Genomic DNA, 13,598 nt, shown 5'->3' with positions numbered 1-13,598 from the left:
TTTAACTATCTTATTTCTTTCTCGTCTCTCTGACCGTAAAATTACGTTTTATATATATATATATATACACACAGACACACATGTATAAGTGTGTATATGTATACACATGTTCCTGACCTTTTCGCCTCTACCACAGCTTATCCTTGCGCTTTAGTTGCGAAATTCAGAGGCACGAAGGAGTAATATCTAGGTATATTATCCGTTTATCTTATCACGTCGACGTTCCCGCTCCCTGAGCCACGATTTTTATCAACAATCGCCACATTAGACTTATCCTTTCCCCCTCTCCGTTATTATTTTACTAATAATTGAAGAAGGGAAGAAGGTCGATGTATGAACACGTGAATTTATATATATATTTGCGATTTAATTATCTTTTGGATCGATGAAAATTGTTGGATCAAAATATCAAAACGAGATAATTTCCTTTCTGAGTAATTAAAGTTCTTTTTCTATAGAATTGAAGATTTTCCTTTATTGGATTTTCAAAAATGTTATCTTAAATAAGAAGGGGAAAAAAAGATTGAAAGGTATAAATATTTACGCCAATCTTACAAAAGTTTTTTAAATCTTGGATCGAAAGAGACTGTGACGAGTTGACCCTCGAAGAATTCAATTGAATTACAAAGTAATTTAAAAATATATCTCATTATATTGGACTCGTCCTTTAATTGCTCCGAAGGAAAAATATCTATAAAGGAACGAAGAATGGCCTAAAAATTAGAATAATCGATCGATTTACTATCTTGATTAAATTTCCCTTCGAATTCCAAGAGGGAAACATTCCAACATTTCCAACAGTCCAACAAGATGATCGATAATGACAATGAGAAACGTACAAAGGTATGGAAATCGACCTTCTTCGAGTTAACTTCCGATATCCAAGTAACGAACCCAAACTCTTCCTGCGTTCGGTCGGCTTCTTATTCAGCTTCGATTATTATATTATTTAGCCGCTATCGCCTGTGTAAGAATATATTTACGCGCGTGTGCCTATATATATATATAACTGAATTGTTTTGTAATTTGCTTGGCACATGGAGAGAGACCTTTGCAACACGTCGAGTCTCGGTTAACCGTGGGCAAAACGCTTCACCGAGAGGATAATCGTGATTCCAAAGGGTGTGTGTCACCGAAACAGGCTGTATTCATGCATCTCTATTTTATAACCTATGTATATTTTATACATATATCTCTTATACATATATATATATGAAATAATCCACGCTTTTGATCGCATCAAGTATATACATATATGTATTATACAGTACTATAACGCGCCGAGGCCTCCTCACCTGTTTCGATCGCTTTCAAAATATTTGCCTTGCGATTCAAAGGCGAGAAGAGTGCTACGCAGAATTGTTCGACGATCATATGCTACGCGACGTTCTGTGTCATCGACCACGAGAGAAAAAAAGAAAAAAAAAAAAAAAAGAAACGATTCTAAAAGTGTGAGATTCTTAATAGGGGAAGTGATAATGAAAAGACAAATATGTACACTCCGTTAATTTTCATTTAACGCTATTTTTCGATTCATCATTTTCTTGACTTAACCTCACGATTGAGGTGACACGAAACGTACGCGCATGCGCGCACACGCAGCACTGCTCCCTAGTGGCAGTAGTAGTCGCGACGGTTCCAGAAAAAAAAAAAAAAAAAAAGAGATATTTATACATATCGCGATATGAAACTCGTCGATGCCATTACGTATCGCGAATACGTAAAATAAATGTTCATGGCACCGCACGAACAGAACTGGAGCAAATTAAGCCGGAGCTGCACTCGAATGGCCAGGACGATTTGACCGATGGTTTATCGCCGCACTCTAACGTCCAACGTGTGACGGCCGATCGGTGGATACGAATGGACAGAATCGGTTCTCATCGGTTCTCCTATATCATTTTCCTCTTTATTTCGAATATACGAGTCGTGAAACGCGATCGAATAAGACCAGAAGAGTATACTACGTATATGGACCGTATCTATCTGTACGGGAGGAAAAAAAGAATACGAAGAAAAAAACGTGATATTTGGATCGGCCGGTTAGATCATAGATTCTGTCCAATCTGTATACACTTGTGTCGATATAGAAACCGATGTGAAGCACTCTTTCCGATGTAAGTATCGCAGTAGCACTTTATTTTGTCGCATATGCAAGCTTCAAGCACTTCGAGCTTCACGATTAATTATATACATATATATATCTCGTTGTATCCAGCGAGACACTTTTCTTTTTAGACGCGTATTAGAAAAACCGCTTCTTCTCTGTATTTTGATTAGCGCGCACGTAGATCATACATCTCTCTCTCTCTCTCTCTCTCTTATCTCTTTTTTTTAACGGCTTTCACACGCGACACGCGTACCGTAGAATGTTATTATAATCGATGGCTTGTGCTCGTATCTTTTTTCTCTGTATCTTTCATCGCTACTTATCATGTACGAACGAAATAAAAACAAATGTTTTCTTTGCTATATATCTCTTTATATCTATTTTCTATGTCTTTTCTTCTCATTCGCATTCTCTCTATCTCTGTCTATATATATGTTTTTTTTTTTTTTTTTTTTTTAATTTATTTCATTATTGCGATTCAGTTCCTAACATTGCGACATGAACGTTACTTACCAAACACGCGCATGGCGTCAATATTTATATATATATACGTCATATAATACTGAACATATAATAAAAAAAGAAAAAAAAAAGATCACACGAACATAACATAAAAATAATATAAAGCTTAAGCGCATGCGAACACGATATTTTATATTATTTCACGATACATATATATATATTTATATTTGCGGAGAAAAAGCACGACTGCATTTGGTTCGTGGAAACGAATTGAATTATATTCGTTCCAATTATCCGCTTATCCTTGTAACAAACGTACAATGCTTTCTCGTTCGAGAGAAACGAGAGAGGCTATATTAGATCGTAGCTGATATCATATGTCGTCATTGCTGTGAATCTTGTACCATTTTTTTGTTTGTTTCTTAATGCGTGTAACACATTACATGCTCACATTACACACGTACACACATACATACGCACACAAGAAAAAGGGAGAGCAAAGAGAATAATTGACACTGTATATATATATATAAAACACGACACGCACACACACACACATACATGCGATCCGACCAAAAAAAAAACAATCAGTTGCACGTTGAATCGCGCGATCGTTCATAATCTTCTCTTTAAACTTTCTGTTTCATGCTTGCCCTCGCCTGGATTTCCAACGCACGTCTTTCGACCGACAAATTACCACGCATACAATTGTTTGATCTCCGTCCCGTCAACGCTTACATTCCGGTTCCATCGACGATACCTCCCCGATCCCTCTCTCACTGTACCGAATGTCCGGCCACACGACCGCACTACGGCCCTCCACGCACGTGCCCGAATCACCCTATCTCCCCGAAATTGATCCTGAAACGCCGCACGTGCCTGAGTTACCCGCCCGTTCCACGGAATCTGCGACGACTGCTGCGAAATCCAATCCCGCATCCTTCTCCGATTAATTGCATTCATGTGGCGATTGTGACCAACCTCTCTTTCTCTCTTTTTCCCATCCTCTCCCGCGCACACGACGAACCTTGCGCTTCTTCTGTCCTATTTATTCGTCTGTCTCTCTCTCTCTCTCTCTCTGTATTATTATTCTCTCGTCCTTTTCCAATTTTCGTTTCCTCCTGCGGAGATTTTCACTCCTTCCTTTTCATCGTGATTAATAAATTTCTTTATTCACGTCCTGATTTTTATTTCCCTCCTCCTTCTCCTCCTCTTCCACTATGAAACTCGCACTCTCTCGTCACACGTTCCACGGGTTATTCAACTATATATATATATATATATATATATTTTGTGTCGTCACTCGCTCGCTTCTGTTACATCACGACGATAAAAAATATGAATTAAATACAACCACGTGTACTTCGATATATATATATATAACATCGGTCGACGAACGAAAATATCTGTCGGTGATGGGCCGGTCTCACGAATATCGTATTTATCCTCCGGAATTATCTCTTCCGGTCTCGAATTCGGACACGGTATTCTCTTCTGCGGCGCAACACACTTCTGTGTCCGTCCGCTCTTTTGTCGCACATGTCGTAACGCGATCGTATTCCTCCTCTGATGATTTTTTTTTTTTCTCCTCTCTTTCTTTATCCGCCGATATACCGTGATCGATACACATATATACATATATGTATATACATATGGTTTATAATACATATATATATATATATATATATAAAACGCTGGCTTGGTATGTGTGCACCGCCGCCGCATTATCGCCGCCATGTTCGCCCATCACCCGTGAAACAACCAATTTATCATGTTACTTACGACGTGTTTGCATATATATATATATATATATTTTATATTTGTGTCCGCGTATATACACACGCACACACATACACGCACACATATTTTTCGTACACACCCTGGTACATGCATATATATATATATCCCCATCATCTTTGCCATATATTGAAAAACAATACGGGTGATAATTGACGAATACACGTTTAAAATAATAATAATTTAAAAAAAAAAAAAAATGAAAAATCGAAACGAATACGAAAACCATCGTACTTGCAATGATGCGCGCGATGATTATCGTTAATAATGGTGATAAATTTACACGCGTGTATGCACACATACGATTGACGCGTCCGCACATACACACATACATACATACATTTCTTTCATCATCCGTGAATAATATTCACATTGTCATTCTGTTGTAATTGTCTTCCCTTTTTGGCCCCCTTCCCTGCCGCCCACATCGACCACCACTTTTTTTTCGTCCATGCACCGATAATCGGAAAATAACGAAATATATAAACCGTTTGCGACCACCATGTCCATCATTAAAAAAATTAAAAAAAAAAAAAAAAAATACGAATTTGCCAAAAAATAAAAATACCACGAATAAAAATATCTCTTATCTTCGCATCTCCTACTTTTTTGGCGGACATCTTCCAACGAACGATGCGACGATAAATGTGACAATGATTTTGAAAAAAAAAAAAAAAAAAAAAATGAAAATACCCATCCTCAAAAAAAAAAAAAATATATATATATAAAACAACAACAACAACAAACTGTTACCCACTATTACCCACTATTACCCACAACATACTCGAATTCTCTTTTTTTTTTTTTTTTCCGTCTACATGTACCTGGGTGCTCCGAGGGCACGTTTCGACGTGCTTCACTTTGATTTTGGTGCCTTCTCGACCGAATTCGCGACCGACTGCCAATATTAAAAACCTGATCACGAAAACTAAACTAAAACCAAATTAAAAAAAAAACAAAAAAAAAAAATTAAAAAAAAATGTAATAATATGTAATAATAATTTTTTTAAAAAACTACTGCTACTGAAAATACTTCGAAAAAAATATATATATCTAATAATTAAAAAAAAAAAAAAAAAAAAAAAAACCGTACCGAACACTGCCTCGTTTGCTGCATGTGGATCGCCTTAGCAGCCTTAGCCACTGTCGGGGCCCAAGTGGTCCCCCAAAACGCTCACTGTGTCGTCTACACAGACAGCTGCGGACAGGTAGACTCATTATTGTAACCAGTTTTTTACCCAGTCTCGGGTCTGCATTAGAAGCGCCAGACGCTGATTGAACAGGTGAAACGAGTTTTCGAGATGCATGCGTGGTAATGTGCCTGTGTTACCTCTCATTTATGTGTTCTTCTTTTTTTTTTTTTTTTTAATCTTTTTTTTTATCTTTTTTTTTTTCTCTCTCTCTCTCTCTAATAACAATCTTGTTTGTTGTCAATAACGATCCCGATCCACGTGGATCAGGAACCATTTAGTCGTGTGGTGTTTTTTTTTTGTTGGTGTAGCAAGAAATGAACACGTTCCACCCGGTGGACGAATTTCACGGTGTTAGAAGATCCATAAGAAGATCCGTCGTCCATAGGAAGCCAATTATCCTATCCTCGCGACTAAAAAAAAAAAAAAAAAAAGAAAGAAAGAAAAAAAGTCTTTAACTCTCGCGCAGATCGTCATGGTGCTTTGATGCAAGCCCGAACTTTTAATGCTGCTAACCTACAAGGTTAACAGGGGGAATGGTGGCGCTTCGATCGCTCCGAAGTTTCATTTCCATTTCACATTTTATTTCTTTCAACGTTGATACGATAAGTTTAATCACGAGCAAGGGATACTTAATATTTAAGTACGGATTTTTACTCACGACTTCTTTTTGCGAATTTGGAACGATTGAACGTGATGCACCTGAACCTTCGGTAACTTTGGCTAACACGTAGCTTTTGGGGGCATCTCCCTCACGACTGCTCACCGCAACTATAACTGCGAATAACCACTGCCTTATCTGGTGTTTGTCTATTATTATTATTATTATTATTATTATTATTATTATTGTTATTATTATTATTACTATTATTACTATTATTATTACATCGATAATTATTATTCTTATTCTTATTCTTATTATTCTTATTCATTATTATTATTATTATTATTATTAGTGTTATTATTATTATTACTATTATCATTATTATTATTATTATTATTATCATCATCATTATTATTATTATTATTTTTATTATTATTATTATGATTATTATTAGTATCATTATCATTATTATTATTATTATCATGCTATTTCGAAAGCGTTGTCGTCACCCCCCCTACAAACTGAACCTTCACGAAGAAAGAGATGCACGCTTTTTATTCAGTAATTAGTACGAATACCTTGCCATTGAACGGTTTGCCATGTATTTTATATATATATATATATATATTGTGTATATATATATATAGATTATACATATATGTATTGTTACTATACATACTTATTATTATTATATATCTATCATGCCATTGTCTTGATTACGCTTATTTCATTAACGTTGCGCGTTAATTGTGAATAATTATTGTTGAGATACATCTAATGCAGCCGCATCTTATGAGAAATTATAGACAGGATGTTTTGAATGGTGTTTGAACTAATGAGACACAGATTTTTGGAAATAAAGCTATAAATGTCTTCTTTTTTTTTTTTTTTTTTAATGAAATTCGTTTTATTCCATTTGATTTCTTTAAACGTAATTTCAAAATTTATTATTTTACATAATGGTTGTTTTTATTATAATTATTACATAAAAAGTTACTTAATGCATTGTTTATTATTATTATTATTAGTATTAGTATTTAAAAAAAATTATCAAAATAAAGTTTCAAAGAGATTTATTCGGTATTATAAAAAAATAGTAACAAAAAAAAAGATAGAATCATTATTTTCATTTCAAAAAATTCTGCATGAAAAATAATATAAAAAAAAAAAAAAAAAACACGCCCTCATTATCTCCAAAAAGTATTGAAATTATTTCAAACAACATTCGTCGAAACAACATCCTGTATATTATTTTCTGTACCCTAAACCGCTTAAATAATTGAATTATTATTAATTTATCTTTCTCCCCATTTTTCTATGCATCTATTGTTTTTTTTTTCTTTTTTTTTTCTCTCTTCTCAATTTTTTAATCGCACTAGACAAATCTCTCACGGTTATGGACCGTTGTTACGTAATGTCCGAACGTATATTGCATGTATATTAATATTAATAGTCCCTGTATCAGCATCGGTTGCGTGTCAATCTCGCTTCGAATATCATCGAGCCACCTCGAGACTCGCGAGCCTGTAATGTTATCTCCGACACGGAAACACAATTCGATCAATTTTGTCGTAATTTAAATTTGCTAGAAATGGTGATTTCACAATGGTGTGAAAAATATGAGTCGAAAACGTGACGTAAGATTTTCTCGTGAAAAGCTTCGTCTTGGAGAAAATTTAGATTCCGATATAGTAATCAAATTCATCGTGTAACATATATAAATTAATTTTATATAGTCCAAAAAATTTTATTGCATCAAATTTGATTTTATTAATCAATTTCAATAATGTTGTGATTAATATCAAACCATTTTAACATTTAATGCACTAATGCGACGCTGTCTAGAGAAAAGTAATAATTTTAAAACCATCCATTCGCTAATCTTGAATTTAACAAAATTGACTTACGAAAACTGGTTATTCTGAGAAGAAGAAAAAGCCTTTACACGAGTAAAAATTTCGTTCCAAATTTTCGACTTGCGTTAAAAAAAAGAAATCATCATCCTTTTGTACGACCATTTTTACAGATTATCCATCGTACACCCTGCATATATCTCAACCCCCTTTTTTCACGCGCGATTCTTTTAAAACAATCAAGTTGAATTCCATAAAAAACGACAATGGCGTGATCCTCCAAATTGAACCGTGGCAGAACACGCGTGTTTTAACAAGAGCAGCTAAAAAGGAGAGAAAAAAAAAAAGAAAAGAGCCATCTCGCAGCAGTAACAGTTTTTGTCAATTTTCGAAACGATTCTCCACGTGTGACGTGCAACACTTTTTTCTCCTTCCGCTCTCTGGATATCCTCCAGACTATTCTAATTTACCGCTGTCGCCAAATCGAAAACACGGAACAATCCTGTCGCTTGCATAGAGAGCTTCTGACGCATTACGTAACCGAGAAAACGAATAATAATAATAAAAAAAAAAAAAAATTGAAAATATAACGTAAAAAAATCGGGACCAAGAATCAAAGATGCGTGCCCGCGGAATCTCCATATTTTTTTTTTCTTTTTTCATTTGTTTGTTTTTTTTTTTTTTTTTTTTTTTTTTCTTTTAGTGCAAAAGAATGCAGGGAACAGAATTGACAAAGCTTTCCATTAAAATCAAAGAGAATGAAAAAAAAAAAAAAAAAGAAATAATAAGAAAAGAAAGAAAGAAGAAACCAGACGATTCATGGTTGTCCGCCATTTTGTTCTCCTCTCACACGAAATCTCTCTCTTCGAAATCGAATAGAGACCTTATTAGAAGATCTATCAAATACATATTTTTTTTTTCTTTTTTTTTTGAAGTACTCTTGCCCCCCTCCCTCCCACCCCCCGTTAACATTTTTTATCACATGTTTCCTCCATGTTTGAAACTTGATTTATTCGTGAGCATTATTACACACATATATATGTAATATATATATAAACAGCTCTGTTGTTATGGTTGCGGAGTCGCAGTTGAACCTAGTGTTGAACTTATTTGCAGTAGAATATTATTAATTTTGACAGCTTTTATACGAACATTATCCCATTTATCCACATTTTTTATACGAATGCCAATAACCGCTGACTTTTGTCCAGCCACCAGCCAACGGGGGCGGTTTGGTTCGCTGGCGTGGATATCCATCCCGCCCACCGTGGATATTCTTTGCCAACCTCTCTATCTGTCTTCTATCCCACTTTCTTATTCTATTATATATCTATCTATATATTATATTCTCTATTTTATTTTTACGTAGCTTTTTAGTAGTGAGTGGATGTGTGTGTCTTTTTTAAGTCTTGTATAATTCACGCACGCGAACCAAAAACCCTTTCGGCGGTCCTCTCAAGTCGGCTTTTGGCAGCACAACACGAATTGCTTGGGTGACGAGGAGGGGCTACGTTGTCTTACGCGCGATCCTCCTCCCCTTGAACGAATGAATCACGTGAACAAATTACGTAAACTCTTTCACTACCATCTATTGAAACTATTGAAATCTCGCGATTGTAACAAATACTCGTTCTTTTCAATCTTGAGTACGTGTAGGGGGAGGGGGATTTTCATCTTTCTCCCCTATTCTTTTTTTTTTCTTTTTTTTTCTCTTTTTTTTTTTTCGTTTTCTCTTTCGATATTTTACGCGATCTCGGTGATAAAGTGATAAAGAAAGGAGAATGGAATTCGATTGAAAATCGGGAAATCTGATCGATCACCCAAGCAGAACGAACCAACCCCCCTTCTCCCGGGCCATTATTTGCATGACCAGACTCTGTGTTTGTAGCAAATTATCTCTTACGCAGTTGCAAAAGTTATTAAATAGTTTATTATTCTTACTCTTGTTATCGTTATTCTTCTTCTGATTATTATCGATTAGTCTCGTTATTCTATATATATATATATATAGAATATATAGAATATATATATATATATATATATATATATATATATACATATACTATCTGTATATCATCATTATTCGCTATTTATTATCATTTGATATATCTTGTTTACCACGCGTAAGGATTGTTCGTTTACAATCATTTCTCTGTCTTTTTTTCTCTCTTTTTTTTTTCTTTTCATCAATATTATTATTCTCTGTTGCAGTTTCTATATTGGTTATCGTGTAGCACACGAGAAGAAACTCGATCGGTGATCGCTTTATAAATCAAGAAGAGGTTTAATTCCAGTTGCAGTTTTTTCTTTTTATTTTTTTTTTTATTTTTTTTTTTTCTATTATTTCTTTTACTTTGTACACAATTCTTTCTATTTATCTGTTTTTTATTCATTTCAATTCCTGTTTTTTTTTTTTTCCTTTTCTTCGTTATTTACACGTATATTTTGCACGCTTCTATGGTGAGCCTATGGTATTACTTTCGCCCGCGAAATTTAAATGTTCTGATTACAATTGATCCAAACGATTCATTTCTATTAGTTTTCTCTTTCATTATTATTATTGTTATTATTTTTTTTTCTTTTCTTTTCCTCGTTGATTTTTCTCTTTTATTTCGTTCGTTTCTTGATTTAATTTTTTGTTTTTCTTTAATATACATATATATATAATATTCTGTCTGGTAGGTTGTTAACCGCTTCTGACCTAACGTTTTTTGCTAACACCGATATCAGTTCTCTGGAATTTGATGTTTAATCTGTTTTTTTTTTTTTTTTGCTGCATTTGTCTATATTCATATATTCTCTCGGGCATACATCTATATATATATATATATATTGCATATATATATGCATATATATACATACATCAGATAATCTTTCCCTAGATTCGAGTGTACGTGTGTGTTTCTGTGTGTGTGTACATATAATATGCATACAACTTTCGCTCGGGGTTAAACAAAGGAACGGACAGTAGTATAGCTTGTCGAATATTTTTCGCTTCATTTGAGGCTTTTCTTTTATTATTATTATTATTATTATTATTATTTTCATCATTAGAATATTCCATTTTTTTTTCCTTCAGTTTTTTTCGTTTCGACGATCTGGAACTGGCATTTTCTTGCGTCTTTTTTTATTTTATTTTATTTTTTTTTTTTTTTTTTATCTTAATGCTAGAGACAACTCTTGCAAGTTTGACTTCTTTGTGATTTCTTTTGCTCGTAGAATGGATAAAAAAAAAAAAAAAAAAAAGAAGGAAAATATAATAGAGAAAAATTTGAATTGACGAAGATGTATAATAAGGAATCATAGTGAATCGATATTCGTACACGTTCTTCGATCGTGCTCGTATTATTATATATACATACACAACAGTATTTTTACGTATTACAATTGTTGTTTCTTTTTTTTTTTTTTTTTTTTTTTCTTTCATTCTTGCTGCAGCCAGGTTTTTTTTTTTTACGTCACTGTTCAGCATTTCTCGATCGAGAGAACGAGAAAGACAAGGACGGGGTCAGTTTAGACGAGCCTACGATCGTTGCTCCCCTGTATATTCCACACACACAGATTTTGTTAACATCAATATCTTCAGTCTAGTCGTTGTGCTGAATGGCCCGAATGAGAAGAGGGCTTCCAACATTTGATTCGCAAATTGATCGATTTATCTTATCTCCCGCGTACGGAACGATTGGTGTTAATGTATTATAACCGTAAAATTTATTCCAATGGAAAATATTATTTTCCGTTCGATCAGTCTCTCGTTTTCAATCGTACTCGTTTCTCTTTGTCGCGTTTCTTTAATTAAGATAATTTGCGAATCGAACGATCCTCGTTTATAGGCACGCTCCTTGCACACAAAGTGTTGGGAATGTTAAAAAAAAAAGAGAAAAAAAAAAAAGAATAAAAGTAAATCGAAAAGAGAAAAGATGGCAAAAAGCAGAAAAAAAAGATTACCATAATTACAAACTCAAATAGTTCACGTAGAAAAAAAAAAAAAAAACGAGTCCTTTGTTCTCGCCCATTCGAATCTCAATCAATTTTTGAAACTCGTATCGTGTACTCGTTTCGTGAAAACGATCACGTGATAGAAGCAAGCTGATTATTGACTTGCCCGATGATCTAGTGAAAAAAAAAAAAAAAAAAGAAAAGAAAGAAACTAAAGAGCAATCAATTTTATAGTACAATGTCTCGATAAATAGAAATGATAGGGAATGATCATTTTTGAAAACAGAAAAGTTCTACTGCAAATTTTCCTCTTAATTCGACCTGCGCGAGCAATCGACGACCACCTTATATCAAATTTCCGTTATATTCTTCAGAAATAATAATAAGAAAAGAAAAAAAAATTCGTAAAGAGAGAAAAATTCACAAAAGCTATACGATATTTATTCGTATAATAAGTCGATTATTCGCGCACCAGTAGCAATTAATTAATATTCGTATACGATCCGATTTTTTAGAGCATGTAATGTACCGTGAATATGCTCTAACACTGAAATGAGTTTGAATGTGAGTGTCCAAAGTGATTTTTCAAAAAGAACATGTGCGCGTGATTGTGGGGAGAAAGACAGGACACTTGTCTTCGCTCTTCGTTGCGTGAATGGGCGCGTGACTGTGCAAGAGTGTGATTCTGATGGGAGACACTGTGAGAGTTTGTTTTTTTTTTTTTTTTCTCCCCCTCCTCCTTTTCCTTGTAACTATTGCTCGTGATCGATCTCGAGGTGTCCGTAATAAAATTATCTGGCACATTTTCTTTCAGTTACTGGACACCCTCCCGGTGTGCCAAGATTTTAATCGACAAGTGTGCAACCGTCCCGCCTGCAAGTTTATCCATCTCAGTGACGGTGAGTTTTCATGATCTGCCGCTACGCGGCGCGGTGCGTTGATTCCTTTCCTTTAAGCGATGGAAACATTTTTTTCCCCCATGTCCCTTTCTTTTTCTCTCTACTTTCACCGTTAAATATCTCTTTTCGTCGCACTTTTCACTGGTTTTCGTTTTATTCACTTTTGTTTATATTCGATGATTTTTAGCTACGGAACGTAGGTGAGTACGTATGCAAGCTGTTATTACGTATCGTTAAATGCATTGGATGAAATGCATTTGTCTCGTGTGTTTTACGTATTTTTAAACACGAGTAATAAGTTGCGAGATAATGTTGTAATATCAATCGTTAATAATTTATATTTGATTTCGATATATATATATATATACACGTTTCTTACACGTCGAATCGATTTTCTGGTCAGATGGCATTTGTATTTTGCGGCCATTTTGCTGTTGACGACCGCGCATCCACCGCAAAACGATCGTGTTCCCCGATATACGATCACGATGACAAATCTATTGGTCACCGCTGTTTCGAACGCGGACGCAACTTTATCAAAGTTACAAATTACTCGATTTACTCGCTAAAAATTTTACAGTTTGCTCCTGAATCGTCCGTACCGCGAATCGCTGAAACGAAATTAATCACGCGTGCCAATATTTTACAGCGAATAACATACGAATAAAAAGCTTGTTACGAAAAAGAAAAAAAAAAAAGGAAAATGTATCGATCAAAACGCGCAACAATTTTTATTAATCGCTC

General features: G+C 34.4%; 1 protein-coding gene across 1 annotated transcript in view; it reads left to right on the top strand.

Moving 5' to 3' along the window:
- Positions 1-2,623: 2,623 nt before the first annotated feature.
- The window catches only part of LOC147656835 (uncharacterized), a 28,778-nt gene continuing 17,803 nt past the window's right edge, over positions 2,624-13,598 (top strand). Inside the window, exons 1-2 of the mRNA XM_086913468.1 lie at positions 2,624-5,577; positions 12,770-12,854. Coding sequence (XP_086769594.1) covers positions 5,485-5,577; positions 12,770-12,854 — 178 coding nt within the window. The 5' untranslated portion in view covers positions 2,624-5,484. The remainder of the gene's footprint in view (positions 5,578-12,769; positions 12,855-13,598) is intronic.

The sequence above is a fragment of the Apis florea genome, unplaced genomic scaffold (assembly GCF_048593485.1).
Source record: "Apis florea isolate Af1SG1 unplaced genomic scaffold, ASM4859348v1 contig_3496_pilon, whole genome shotgun sequence".
Classification (NCBI taxonomy): domain Eukaryota; kingdom Metazoa; phylum Arthropoda; class Insecta; order Hymenoptera; family Apidae; genus Apis; species Apis florea.
The sequence above is the reverse complement of the archived record's forward strand: the minus strand, read 5'-3'. Positions and strand labels throughout refer to the sequence as shown.